The 15,864-nt window shown below is 39.7% G+C and overlaps 1 protein-coding gene across 1 annotated transcript in view; it reads right to left on the reverse strand.

The window, feature by feature from the left end:
• The window catches only part of STON1 (stonin 1), a 15,763-nt gene extending 8,121 nt beyond the window's left edge, over window positions 1-7,642 (reverse strand). Inside the window, exon 1 of the mRNA XM_019549339.1 lies at window positions 5,708-7,642. Coding sequence (XP_019404884.1) covers window positions 5,708-7,592 — 1,885 coding nt within the window. The 5' untranslated portion in view covers window positions 7,593-7,642. The remainder of the gene's footprint in view (window positions 1-5,707) is intronic.
• Window positions 7,643-15,864: the final 8,222 nt, after the last annotated feature.

Consider the following 15,864-nt stretch of genomic DNA (forward strand, 5'->3'; position numbering starts at 1 on the left):
TCCTGCCCTTTGGGCAGGGGGCTGGACTTGATGATCTCCCGAGGTCCCTTCCAGCCCTAATGTCTATGAAATCTATGAAATTAATTGCATGTGTAGACACACCCACTATGGAGTACATGCAGGCTTTACTTTTGCCTGGCAAAACTTTAATCATTGAAAACTGCTGTGACTATATTTTCTCTTACCACTCCAATGTCCAGCAGCTGCCTATTAGAAAAAAGGTGCATGTGAGAAAATACAGGATGTAGGAATTCTTACAGTTGACATGGTCCAAGGTTTTTTTTAAAATTGAGCGCGTAAAATTAAGCTACCAGTCTATAATTAGACACCTTAAGAATGTGAGCAGTTTTTTTTTTTAAAAACCAGAACATATAGTAGCGCCCATGGACTTAATTTAAGCTAGCACTACTTCAAGTGAGTCCTTCAAGAACTGCTAGACATTTATTTATTTAGATGTCTAAAAATGGAGTTAAGAATATAACTGAAGGGAACCATTTTGTTGGACAACGGCTTTTTGAAAGCTGAATCCTTGGCATATTTTTTCTCCTTGCAATAAATGCTTTATGAAAGTTTACATATTTCTATTAAATTGACTGTCTCCAGATTTTTGGCATGCCTTAGGACTGTTCTATTTTTAAACTTTAAGTGCATGTATAATACTTGACAACACGCTTTAAATTTGACCAAGCTGTATCATGACAGAACTATTTTCTAAAATCATGTACATTTATAGGACACAGATGATTTTGCAGGTCTCAGCCAAAGGAATTACTCAAATGTCAAAAGTTTAAGCTACTGGTAAAAAAAATAATGTAAAGCTGAAGAACATGCCACAAAAATGCTTTTCCTTTTAAATAACCATAAATCTAACTTTAACAGTGCACAAAACTAATCTTAAAACCAGTGGACTACTGAGAATCAGAGCCTTTGGAAGAGTTTTATCTTCTTTAAATTGCTTGACTGAAACTGCTTAAGTCATTATGAAGAAGAAAGTATACACAAAATAGCACAGGGGTGGGCAAAATACAACCCATAGGCTGGATCCAGTCCACCAACTGATTTTATCCAGCCTGTGGGTGGGTGGCAACAGTCTGCAGCAGGCTATGGGAGTGCCGTACTTGGGCCCCTGCCTCTGCTGATGGGCAGTGGCTCTGGCCCCTGCTGGCACCATGGGAGACAGTGGGTGGCAGCAGCCCCACCCACCCAGCACCACGTGGTACCAGCCCACAGTGCTCACCAACAGAGGTGAGGGCCCAAGTAAGGTGCTGGGCAGGCAGACAGAGCTACTTCTGCCCGGTGTCCTCCGTGGCACCTGGAAGGTGCAACCTAGCCCTGCAAGCCCTGAGCAAGCTATGCTTGGTTCCCAGTCTCTGCTTGTAGGCAGCACCCAGAGCCTCCAGGGCTGGGCTGCATCTCCCAGGCACCATAGGCGATGATGGGCAGAAGCAGCCTCACCCATCCAGCACCATGCAGTAGACCCTGGGCAAGCCATACCCGGACCCTGGCGGCTCTGGCCCACAGCCACTGTGTGGAGCTAAGCAGGTGGCCAGGGCTGCTTCTACCCAGCAGCTGCTGGGGCCCAAGTGTGGCTCATTCAGGCCCTGCCCATGAGGTATGGAGCCTGGCCACAGGCCTCCATGCTGTCCCATCCCATCCCACCATCAGGGTTCTTAGGAGCTGAGGAGTGGGGGGTGAGCTGGTGGGGTGAGACAGCTTGGAGGCCACTGGCCAGGTTTTATCCCCACCCCCGCAGCTATGGACACAGCTGACAAGTCCTGGCTCCAGGCGGGGTGGAGGTAGGGCAGGCAGTCTGGGCAGCACATGCACATGTATGTGTGTATGGCCCTCAACAGCTCACCAAAATTCATTAAGTGGCCCTCCAGTGCAAATAAATACCCACCCCTGAAATAGCAACATAGCATTAGAAATTGTTCCTAAGTCTACCAGTGCTATTACAACAAATATACTGCACAAATGGTTCATTTTTACCAAACACTAGCACACTAAGAATCCTGAGGAAGACTACATAAATCTTACCTTTGCAATTTTTCTTTACCAACTTTCCCCCTCTCTTGGTTTGTTCTTTGTTTCCAACTATTCTCTAGGTTCCATTATTTTTTTCTCCTCCTCCTCCCCAAGTTTCCATTTTCTTCCATACTCACCATACTGCATTTCTATTACAGCCTAAGCTGGATTTTTTCCCAGATCCTGTAACATCTCTTTACCTCTTCTATTGTCTACTCAACACTCCCTAACCCTAGTCCCACACTTTAGTCTCCTTTCACTAAGAGAAGAGAGACTAAATGAATGGCTGAAAACAGCAGAGGTGTAGTAGGCCTTGATTACTTTGTAAGTTGATCAAGAGCAGTAGTACCGAAGGGAAGCATAAAGCCTGAGCTCCAAGTGAACACCAAGTAGAAAATCCCTTCTCATCCCTGTATCTCTGAGGTAAATACTAGCCAGCCTTGTAAGAATGAGCTTTGATATTACATTTCACTGCACATGTACTGTTGACATCCATATGACAGAACAAGCAGTGGAAAGGTTCTGCATAGTGGAAAGGCTGGGGGTCAGACTAGATGATCTACTCAGGTCCCTTCCGACCCTAGAAACTAGAAACTATGAAAAAAGCAATTGCTGCCCATCCAAAAATTGCGTTCCTCAAAGACGTTCATAAAAATAAAAGCCAATTAAGTTCATACGTGTAAAAGTTCATCTGGTTTGGTCCAGGTTTGTGGCTTCTGAGGCCTAGCCTTCTCAAAAGCTCTATGTGGCCCATCTTCCTGATCATCCACTCTTATAGCCTTTCCCTAAGCAAAGGAAGGGAAAAGATGGGCCGGAACTAACTTGAATCTGTTCACAGGTTGGTGGGTCATTCTTCCACAGTGGGGAAAATGCCCAGTACTGGACAGAATTTCAGGACTGTTCACATGTGAAATACTTCATCCTTTAGTGACTGCAGCCCATGAAAACCCTAATCCTATGACGTATGCAAGAATGTTGCATTCATGATTATGTACTATATATTTTAAAGTCAACACACTATTTTTTCCCATCTCTGCTAACACTTAAATGACTCACATTCCCAGTCATGACAAACATCTCTTACAACCACAGGATCAAATCTTGGTCACCTTATTCATGTAAGAAGAGCCTATTTATCATATTCACTGAGGCAACCAACATTTTGCCCATATTTAATTTTGTTCATTTTTTTTTAGGGGAAGGGAAGGGCATATTTACAAGATAGATACTTGTGTGTTATTTTGCTCATTTCATCAGAATCTCTCAGAAAACTGAAATAAGCTGTGCCATGCCATTTTCAATCTGTAAGATTTTGGAAGAAAAACTATGCTAAAAAGAAAAATTATACTGAGAGATGATACTTGAAAGATGTAGGCAAGTGCATATCCAGTCCACACACTGACTCGGGCATTTTAAATATAATAGCCTCTCCTCTCCCCTTTTCATCTATTCTATATTTCTGTAAAAGGTTGCAGTATCAAACTAGGAAGACTAAGTATTCTAATTATTTTAAAATGGTCTCAAGACTACAGATATAGCTTATACTAGTTAAACCTGGGAAAGAAGTACTTTGAAGGCTTATTTGCTTTTAAAATAGATTAAAAATTTTAAGTGTTATGGTGATGGATCAAACAAGGAATAATGCAAATGACAACGTTGTACTAAAGTATAAATAAAAGCAGTACTTGGTAGGATTAAAGTTTTGAGGGCAAATTTTTAAGGTGTAGCTTGTTACATGATTATCCTCTAAGGACTCATTATATGATTATCTTGATCCATTTGTTAATCCACATCCCTGTACCCATAGTATGAAAAGGTAAAGTATGTGTGGATGGTATTACATGCAAGAGAATCTAATAACTGTCATTGTCTCACACAAATTATCCCAAAAGCCTCAGGTACATAATGCACATCCAAGGGAATGATTGGAGATTTCATTCTCCAATAGTTAAAATGGAATAAGATATTCTTTAGTCATCATTATGCCTTAAAAGTTCTATTTCTCTATTCATCTGAATATGTTACTAAAATAAGATATTAAAATCATGTCATTCTTTATTCCTTTTCCTCTTTTAAAAATTGAATTCTCCCCAGATGAAATTAAGTTAACTAGCTCAGTGGAAAAATGAATAATTTCCACATGCATGATTAAAACTTAGCTGGTTTTCTTGCAGTGGGAATTATTGGATGCATCACAAGAACAGAGGAATAAGAACATAACCGCAGGCATCTGTATATTTTCGTACTAATATAAACTCCATATATTAGGGTGTCTCATCGTATCCCTAGTGCTCTCAAGGCTGCCACTCCTGCTCACATGGGCCAAACACAGAAATGTGCCTGTGAACATGTTCTGGAGCAGCAGTTGACAGTGGGCAGGAATGATGCAGCTCTGGTCCAAGGAGGCCCACCACTTGGACCTGGCTGCTGTCATTGCCACTGCTTCTCCTTGTCACCCAGCTATGGTAGAAGCAAAGCCACCTGCTGCCCACCCACTGAATAAGCAAAGCCCCCACTGCTGGAATGTCACCAACAACTCCACTGCCAGAATTCAACTGAAGTCCCCTTGTTCTGCAGGCTGTATCCAATGGCTCCACAGGCTGGATCTAGCCTGTAGTCAGTATGTTGCTAACTACTGCTCTGGAGTGTTCCCCACTGCTACTCTCAATATCAGTCTCCAGCTTACCTGCATGAAGCTGCAGGAACCCCTATAATAGTCACATTGCCACCTCTCTGAGTCTGGAGTGTGCAAGCAAGATTAGGTAGTCAAAGCCACACTCTCCATCAGCAAGAGTCCAAAAACACTACGCAGTTAAGTTCCCTTAGTTAGCCTACCAACGTGGTACTAGAGGAGCAGGTTTTCAAAAGCAATGCAAACTTGTTATTGGTGACACAGTCAATAGTATTTTGATAGCACCTTGTGCTACTTGCTACCAACTTTGGCAAAGAAATAAGCTCAAGATATGCAGCAAGGGTTTTTATGATATCTTTTAGTGGACTAACTGCATAGTTGGGAGAGATGTTGAAAAGGTTTTCAGGCACCAAATGCCCACCTTCAGGTCATCTTCTGAAAAAGGGCACTTGGTGCCCAAAAGGGACAAGAAGACCTGCTGTTTCTCCTGCTAAGTCACTCTCAGCTATGCAAATAATCCACCAAAAAGGATCCCCATGATCCATTTCCTGGAACATTATGGCTACAACACTCAGACCCTACTACTTCTGTTAACATGTCTGTGACTGACCCAACAGTCAAATAGTTTCACCTCAGTTCTCATTTCCCATCTCACATTTTGTCTTTTATTCATTACTGAGTGTAAAGCTATTTGCATGAAGGAACTGTTACCTATTATGAGTTTGCAGAGTGCTTAGGACAATGGGCACATTAGTAGTACCAGAGTAATACAATATTAAAATATCTGCATTAAGGCAAGGACAAAATTGCTGATTAGATAACACATTTAAGGATAAATTCTCTTGTCAAGAACAGGCCAATCCACATCCCATCAAAGTCAATGGGAATTAAACTGGGACTGGGCCCTTACACAGATGTAAATTAGGAATGTTCCCAGTTAAGTTGATGGACTTACGTAAGTATAAAACTAGTGTGAGGGGGAAAAAACAAGTTATTACAGTAACTGAGTCATACCCAAAACCAACTAGATTTGTAATGTAAAATATTTACTTGAGTTTTTATCTGGAAGTCTGTCTATCTTCCACACAACAGCCCTATAGGCACTTTCATATTTTGCTGTTCCAATTGAGACTTGTATTACAGGATCTGACTCAATTTCATGTAAAGAACCAAGGCATGTTCTTCTGTTCATTTTGGCTTTCAGAGACTTCTGCCTTTGGAGATTCATAGTCCAAAGTGCTTTGATCCACTGTGCAGGAACTGGAAAATGTATCATGACATTTTCACAGTATTTCATGGAATGCAAGCGGGTTGGAATCAGAGCAGTCAAGGACATGTTTAGAAAAGCCTGAAGCTCTATATATGCTCCCTGAACAACTACGGCAGCCTTCACAGAAAACGGAAGGTCTTCTCCATTATACAGAGTCTTGAAACGCATCAGTTCTAACCTACAGGCGTCTGGGGGTGTAAACTTAATAACTCTTGTTTGCTCAAATTCATGTGTTTTGACACACTTATGGAAATGGTAGTCAAGAATATCAATCCATTTCTTTTCCAGGTCTTTCTCAAAATAACATTCATCTCTCTTCTGGAGCTCTTGATCATTTAAAGTTAAAAAGCATTCAGTATTTCCATTCACAAAGGATAGACAATAAATGTGTGTGATGACAGCACTTTCTACAAGTTTTCCTTCTGCTTTAGTGATTTTCCCCCAAAAATTGTCTACTATTTCTAATATTATTTCTTGTTCCTCATAATTTCTCTTTTGTTTAGAAAGGGCAGGAAGCTTCATCAGCTCTTCCTCAACTGTCGCAAGGAAGTCGGTTAAGTCATTAAACTCTGTAGTTCCTAACTTCAGCATCTGTTCAGTCTCTGGTTCATGGACCACTTCTACTTTGGGATGGTATTTTCTTTTTTCTATATAAGACACATGCTCAATCTTCACTGTATGGATTTTTCCTGAAATACTACAGTTTTCTAGCTTGGGCTCTGAGAGTTTACAGTGGGGTTGTAGCTGGAATTCTTTGAAAGGTTTTTCAAGGCCCTCTTCATAGTACATTTGTAAAATGCCCCCAGGTAAAACTTTAAGGTAAATAGGGCCCCACTGCCGAGATGACATCCTGTTTTTCTTTTCAGGAATTCTCAGCATGAAAGGCCAACCCTCCTTTTTCTGATTCCTGAACAGACTGTGTGGAATGACCGAACAGGGATGACACCATGTGTGTGTGCTAGAGACAGACAGACCTCCCATCGCCTGAGCATCAGTTTGAAGATGTTCAAGCCTTTCACAAATATAGTTGAATGAACCCTGATTAAGGCTTTTCTGATCGTGACAAATATGGCTTTGTGTATTAGCATGAGATGTAGAAATGCTGGGCAAACACCCTTCTTTCCAAAAGGGGCTAGAGAAAGCACAGTCACTCTGAAAATACTGGAAGCAGTCAGATTCCAAAGGCTCTTCTAACTTATTACAGCTTTCTTTCCAAGTAGGATTTACTTCATCTGTGGCTGTTGACTTGGAGACCAAAAGCTTAGATGGATTATCATTAGCTGCAGCGTTCAAAGGCATACTGCCCAGTTTTTGAGAAGAGCAGGTTCCAGGAGGTGGGAGAAGATTAATATTCGATGAGAATTCAGGAATGGGATAAAGTATATGAACCCCTGATTTGGGAATGCAGGGAATTCCTGGATAGTCTCTGGTAGGTGTAGAAAGTGGAGAGTTACTAGGAGGTCCTGGACTGAAATAAAAGTCAACCATAGGAGAAGAAAGTGGAGTGCTGCCCGTAGAAGATGACCTACTGGAAGATTCATGTGCATTAGGAAGATTGAGCTTGAGACCATTTGCTTTACTATTATTTTCAACTGATTTTGGAGGAGATGGGAAGAGGGGTTCATCATCAAAAGTGACCCAGTTTGCTGGGTTTGTGGAACACATCTTGTAGAAACAAACTCGAAGCACTTGTACAAATATCACCCGCGAGTCATCTATTAAAAAAAGAACAAAAAAAGAAAAGACTTGATCAGAAATAAAAAAGATGATTTTTGCAAAAACAAACAAAAACCAAAAGAAAACATAATTATATTACTCAAATGATATAAGACCTAGATTTTTATCAGTGTTCATTAATTTTAGGTGTATCAATTTTGGAAGCATAACTTGAGATGCTGGAGAACCTCTATCTTTGAAATACTCAATACACTTATAACTCCCATTGCTATCTCAACTTTTACACACAACTTTAGTGCAATGTTCTTAACATATGTATGCCCACACTTTATAGGAAAAGCTGTCAGCAACAGCTATAAAGTTGCACAACACTTTCCATTATAACATTCAATAATGGACAATGTCAATAATAGTGGTATCAGCTGCCTATAACTTTAACCTGAAATTCTATGCTACACACTGGTTCAGGGTGATTTTCTTTTCTTTTCTTTTTTTTTTTTGGCTAAGTTTCTGAAAAATATATTTCAGTTATTTCCAAAATTGAGGCTAGGAGAACAATATATTGCTTTGCCCATGTTCAAAATGCATTGCTTTTGTTGAAAAGCACCTTCTTCTTCTGAAGAAAAAACTTAAAAGTTTAACAGAGGGAGATGAGGGATTTTTTTAGCACTGTCACATTACCCTGGAGACAGAAGTGGGTTTTTTGTCCTTCTGAAAATTCATCCAAACTTGTTGGAGTTACCAGTTCCTAGAAGTACACATGTGTACATGCCAAGATGTGTGCTGCACCTGGTAGGGGACATGGCCCTATCCCCACAGCCCTGTGCCAACCGCAACAGACATGCTCCAGTCAGGGTATGAGCAGGACTTTGTCTACAATTGATCCTCACAGCCACAGTGCTTCTGTGAAGGAGAACTAAGGACAGTAAACTGTTCCATCAGCTGATGCCCAGGCATCAGTGAGGAAGAGGAGGAGGAAACAGTTAGACTTACATGAGGGTGAGGAATAGAGGGACACGAACCAGCTAGTTTTAGGGAGCACAGTAGACAGGGATCCTCCGGCAGAGAAAAAGCAATTCACATAAATGACGACTATGTCATAATGCAAAGCCTCAATGGGAGAAGCAAGGCTTTTTTGGCAATACCTTTTCCACTAGACAGTTCGGAAAGATGTTAAATAAGCATTTGGGCACAAAGTGCCCAAGCCCAAGCCCTTGACTAACATATCTCCCAACTATATATTTGGTCCAATAAAAGGTATCGCCAAAAAACCTGGCTTCTTGCATATTTCTTGGACCATCACAGCTACAACATTTCAATTCTACTCTCACCTCAATGAGGCATAACAGAAGTCAGACAAATAAGCATCTTCTAACTACTAAATGCATGACTGTTTATACAATTCTATGTAAATTGCTTAACAGAAAATACGGTTTGCTATAGCAGCCTTCTATGTCCTTTTCAGTCTTGCTGGAGACAGAACTCTCAACAGTAGCAGCATGGTTCCCCAGAGCAGCTCCTTCACCCCATTTCCTGGATTGATACATGCAGAGTGAGAGCAGATAGGGAGGGAAGTGCTTCTTGGTGGCATACTCAAGTGCTCCTTAGCCCATAGGAGCACTAAGGAAGCAGTATATCACTTAAGATATACCTTAAGTGATCTGTTTCCACTAAGAAAAAGCAATTTATTCCCAGGCCACGTTCAATTTTGACACTGGAAGCATTTTCAATAGATATGACCATTTCTAGGATTCTTACCAGAATTGCTTGCATGTTGTAAGCATGATCTGACTGAGCATTCGACATATAACTTGTTTCTGTCATTATCTGGAATGGCTGAATAGTTCAGATCAAATTTGATTTTACAGTAGAGGCGCTTCATGAATACATGAATATAATATTACCAGACAATTGCCCATCAGGAATGACTGGCGGGGGGTGCAGGGACGGACAGCTGCCATCCACCACTGCATGGCCGCTGCTGCCTCCCAGGGGTGGGGTAGGGGGAGACGCTAGCCCCTTGGCTAGCACCCTGTGCTGCCGCTGCCTCCAGGGAGCAGGGTTGGGAGAAAGGTGGGGCAAGGCCAGCACTGCTGCCGCCCTTCCCCCCCGTCCCCTCCATCCCTGCTGTCATGGCAGCGCTCCACCGCACCACCGCCTCCTGTCCAAAACACTCTTGGAGCACACTGTTTGGTTGTTTCAGTAACCAATCAGAGTGCTCCAAAAGCACTATGGACAGACAGACAGACAGACAGACTAAGACCTCTATTATATGAGAATAATATCAATGTTTCAAAAGAACATGTTTTTGCTGTGTTCTTGTGGCTACTAACATTTATTATTATAGACAAAGCTAATAGCCTAGACTTTTACAGGGGGTGTGGGCACCTACATGTAACATTACTTAACATTCTTACTAGTTCCTTTGCTGTTAGCAAATGGCTATGTCCCACTGGTAAAATGTGAATTGTATCAGTTCTAGGTGGTTCGTCCATTTGAGCTAGGGACACAAATTACACATAAACTAGTATAAGTGACCGAAAACCAGTTCAGATCTGTAACGCAACAGAAGTTCATTGCACATAAACCATTTTCAAAATGCCCAAAACCTGTTTAAGATAAATCTGGATGGATGTAGTATCAGATCTAACTGATTTAGGTTAAATCAGTTTACTGAACTTCTGTCCCAGATCCCCTCCAGATTCAAGTTCACTCATAGTCCCTCCAAATGTTTTAGTCCCTCCAAATGTTTTACATCTCCCCTGCAAACTCCCCCTCACAGGGTGGGTGGGCTAGCCTTGGGCCAAGCTGTCTTCTCCAGCACCCTCTGGCTTCTGGCCTGAGCCACTGCAGGCATATGGCTGCATTTTCAGAATCAAAAGTGAACATCTGTTCACTGATGTATCGGTTCAATCTACACAGCTTAGACTAACCTGCAAAGATTGAATCTATTCAGCCTCGGGCTTTCTGACTGTCTGTACTTAAGCATAAAGAACAGCTTAGTGCAGCTATGAGCCACCCCAGCAAATCAGAGGTTAGAAGTCTGTGCTATGGAACTAAAGATCCAAACCCAGATACAGAGAATTTCCTATGCTTGACCTTAATCACAAGGTCCACAAGATCCAGATATTCTGCTAAGCACTGATTTGGCAGGCAGTCCAGAGAGGTACAGTTCTTTAATTCAACAAATAAATAATTTTTAACTGAGCAAAATATTATTTTGATAGTTACTACTAAATGTAAACTGAACATGGAAACAAGACTTTGATATTTTAAATTATACAATGAAATTTAAACACATACTATATCCATAGGCAAGATGAAATGCTCCAAAGAATTTTTTTCTCTCAATGCTCATAATTGATGAAGAAAAAGGAAATGAATTAGTAATGACTGTAACAGAACAAAACACAATGATGAAACACTACAGGGCTTGTATAAATGTTGCTTATTCTAGAAAGGATATTTTCATTTTATCAGTACACATTCATAACTGTTTGAACGCTTAAAAATGGCAGAGATCATATAAGCAATACCATCTGCACATATATTACCATATTATTTAGGGTTAGACAGCTGTTACTTGAAATATTTTTTTCCCTCACAGCTATATCATCAATTTGTTTGTTAAAGGAATTTATCATATAGCCATACAAGCTATTCCTTGCATAGGAGTTAGGAAACCAATTTTGTTTCTGAAAAAAGAAAGAGTTCAGCCAAATTAATTCTTCTACTACAACATGAATTATTCTTTTTAAATTCTGAAGTTATGTTTTGGCCATATTAAAGCAGTCAGGAAACAATCCTGAACTTTGAGTCTCATTTTATTTCTGAACAAGCAAGAATTCTGAATGTAGGTGGTACAGCCTTTGTTTTTTGAACACATAACATTTTCCTTCAATAAAAATATTTGCAGTATATTAGCTACTTTATAAGAATCTTCCGTCACCTTTAAACAATAAAGAGAGGGAGCAAAAGAGAGAGAGTTACAAATGGTTGTAGTTAGGATCCTGGGACTTATTATAGTATGCCCTTTATCCACGCAAGTGCTTTATCTGAGTGTAATTTAGCAATGGAAAGAAAAACTTAGCTATTTTCTCCATAATATTACATTTTTTCCCCGACATTCCAGCTACCCATTTTGGTTTGTAACCTTTTTCACCTCTAATCTAGTCTCCTCTGCTACTGTTCATCTTACTCCTGCAAATACACATTTTTGCAGTCTCTTTTCCATTGGAAGGTGTGCTTCACTTTGATATGCCTTGCTTCTTGTTTATCACAGCTGAAGTGATACTGAACCAGAATAGCACTCTTGCCTGGATGGTCAGAAGCAAAGCATCCTGAGGTATATCGCCAAGTAGGATGGCAGTGAGAACCACGTTCTGGAGCTTTGTGTAAGATTTCAAAAGGCAGTTGCAAAAGTGACTGGGAGCATGAAATGATTCTCAGGTAGATGGACAATAAGGAAGACAGTGAAAGAAAGATTTTCAGTTTAAATGGACTTTGGAGTACAGGAATAAAACATGACGAAGGAGATATAGGTGAATTAGATATGGCAATACACAACTATTTTATTTAACTCATCAAATACACTGGACAAATTATGGGTAGCTAAATACCGATCAAGTACAAGTGAAAAAAATAAAATAGGAATATAAGTATCTACAAATACTGTTTACGATAATTTTTTAAACAGCACCTAAGACATATTGCCTTTCCTCTCACTAACACTGAGCTTTTTTCATGTCTGCTATAATAATTATTCCCAGATGTTAACATTTTTGCCCATTCTTCTGTCCCCAGCTATTGCCCTCCCATGCATTCTTTTCTGTCTGAACCTGAAATTACAGATTTTGCTACAGATTTTTTGTTTTAAAATATTTTTCTAAAAATAGAATCAGAACATATTTATTTAACTGCTCGAAAATTAGCTTGTCTTCTATAGTTGCCAAATATTTAGCTTCACTCAGTAAATATGATGAAAAACATTTGTGTAGATGGATCTCTCTCACTGTATTTATATCATTCACATGCCTGTCAACAAGCTGTGGATTTCATTCTTTATTACTTTTCCAGGCATATACTGAAAAAAATGTAAGAAAACACCCCCCCAAAAAAAATTCAAATATGTATGCATTCATTTGACCTGCCTTGCTAGCTCTCACTGAGCTCTAGATCCGACTCTACAGGAGGAGAAAAAAAGTAAAGTGTGTTTTAAAAATTGCTTTAATAATGTCATAATAATAAACGGAAATTCACACTGTAATTTGTTGTGGGTTTGCATTACAGTGTTTGCATTTGCTGCTTTACAAAAAAAAAAAGTATTTGTACCATTACATTGCTTTCTGTCATTGTAATTTGTTCTCTGCTGCCTTCACATATGCAGAACTCAAATTTTGCTTAGGAAAAAAACTTGACATGAAATGCTTTAGCGCAGTCCATTTGGGGAACTTAAAAAACTTTTCCTTGGAAATGGCAGTGAAACAGAGCTTTAAATAGATCTGTTTGCACTCATAAAGAATTATCCTGGGACCTATGTAAATTTAACTCACAAAGTTTAAGTAACAGAAAAACAGTACAAAATGTCATTAATCTATATTACCACATTTACTGTGAGACTCATAATACTTAAATGACAAGGATGTGTAATATTTCAATCACAAATGTGACAGGAAATGCCACTTGTGTAAGATTAAAATGATAAAAAACCTACTTTATTCACATGATAAAGATCTATCTTAAACACAGTAATACAAGTGCATTTAGAGGCTGAAACTTATTTTTCGCTCCCCATGCTTTGCCAAAGTAAACCCTGTCTCATCTAACTCAGACCCTTAGTGTATTCCAAATAATTGTTATGATTTCACTGCTTAGATTAAGCAGAAAAGGGGCAAGATAACTGACACCCCAAATAGCATGATGTCCTTCCTAGAGGGAGCTCTTCATGCATAGTGATGCAGTTGCCTTTTCAGTAAGTAGGAAAGTAAATGAGGACTTTGCAGGACTGAAAAAGGAAAGTGAAACCTAGGCTCTACCTCAGTTAATACCTTTTTGAGCACACAGTGGAAGAACTGCTATAATTCTAACAACAACAACAACTCTTTCTAGAAGAGACCCTAGAGCCAAACTATGATTTCAGATCCACACATCACACGATTTCTGGGTCCTCAATTTCTAGGTTCAGGCCTCATGTCCGATTCTTTCAGTAACTTCATTCTTAAACCAGTTTTCAAGTTTTAGTTGCATCATAAAAATGTGTCCCAATGAAGGTTATTGTGTGAAGACTCTTTGATATATAATGTACGCATTCCTTCCCACACTACAAAAATAATGATGTTGGGGACCTGATTGGAAGTCACACTGTGCTTAATAAATGCTTTATTTCAGGACTCCAAATACAATTTTGGAACATGCACTAAATCTAGCTCTTGAATTTGAGTCATCACTCAAACCAATATAATTTAGATTCTGTGATGATACAGAAACCCTAAAATAGGAAGACAAAGGAACAGGTGATTCCCCTTTAATTACATCCAACAGTCAGCACATGCCAACTCCTTGAGAACTGTTGGGAGCTACCAGTATGGACCATAAGGTACTGTTGACTCATGAGTGTATACTACTACTCAAGTTGCTTGTCTTTTTTCTGCCAGATAGTCTCATATGATTACTTTTGACAACTGTTACTCTTCCAGAGGAAACTATGAACAGAGAGGTAAAAGTCTCCATATTGCCACCAATGTCATTGAACATGCACATAAAACTGGAGAAGGATTGCAGTGATTTAGGCTGCAGAAGTGCTGATGAGTAGACAACACAATTTTTTAAAATTTGATTCCCATTCAGCCCCCTTTGTGCCATTTTCAGACTATGCAATGCCTTCCTAAAGTCAAATGGGAGGGAGACCAGGCTGGTGGAAATTCAAGATAAGGCAATAATAATATCAGTATAATGGATAGAAAAGATCTCAGGGACATAAGTCTAGCAATGTCCCTTCCCATCCTTAAGGGGATGTTCCATCATTTGTAAAATCACTTTACAATATGAAAATGTTCTTGGGCTCAACTTCTAAAATCCTCCATGCCCCAAAAGGTGTTTTTACCCCTTTCTACCAAATCCAAACCTTGAAATACTAATTCATGGCTTTGTTACCTTGGAAAGAATTTACACTTGGGTCTCTCTCTATGCAAATACGTTTTGTGAGAATTCGCTTATATGCAATGACATTATCTATACCAGAAACCCGCTTTGTGCAAGAAAAATTCGATCTTATACGAAGAAGCATGTAACGCAGCTATGCATGTAATAATGGATTCACTTTACGCAAATTTGCTTTATGCAAGGTTTTTTTGGAATGCAACCCTCGCATAAGAAGAGACCCGAGTGTATATCAAAGCACCATGTATGTGGTTAAAACTAGTGCAGAGAGCAGCAGCTTGCCTGTTTGGCAATGCCAGCTGACAGGAAGATGTTCTAATAGTTTTTTTCAGAATTCTTCACAACTATTAACTTTCTGCTGCCTCCAAGGTATAATTAATGGTACCAACTTAAGCCTTTTTAAAACAATACCTATCATGGTCCTAGCTACCTGAGAAACTCACTCTCATTCAAAATCCACTGCAGTGGTTGATTTTAGCTGACATGCCAAAACCCGAGATTTAGATACTGAAGGTTGGTTGTAGGTTATCCCCTGCTGCACAATTGAATCCCTTCATGTGCAAAAGAGCTGAACTTTACTGTCCTTTAAAGTTCAATAAGTGGACACATGAGCTGCTTGCAGATATGGGGAGAAAAACAGTGCTTTACTTTACACTTGGCCTGCTCCCTTTCTGAGCCCAACACATGCCCAAAACAGACAGCATGTTAGTTGCACCCAGCTTTCCCAATGTCTGTACAGATCAGGAGCTTTAGCGGAGCTTTTTTGGTGCCTTAATCTAATAGCCAATTCAATCAGCTATTAGATAAAAGCACCAAAAGCCCTGATGAAGTACCTGATCTATACAGAGCCTACAGAGCCAGGTCGAAATAACATGCTGCTGCTTCCAGTAAAGCGGTTTGGGTTTTTTTTCATGTCTGTCAGCACCTAGTTTTTCCATGGTTTTTTTTTTAGTGGAAAAGAGTGATTAAAGAGAAATCAGTTTGTGAAAGCATGGAAATATGACAAGGTGTGTTTATTCATGTGTTCATATGCCTCATGGTCTACTGAAAGGCACATTTTACAAAATCTGTATATAAATGCATATCTGTTCATTACACATAT

Source organism: Crocodylus porosus, unplaced genomic scaffold (assembly GCF_001723895.1).
Source record: "Crocodylus porosus isolate Cpor-Errol unplaced genomic scaffold, CroPor_comp1, whole genome shotgun sequence".
Lineage (NCBI taxonomy): Eukaryota > Metazoa > Chordata > Crocodylia > Crocodylidae > Crocodylus > Crocodylus porosus.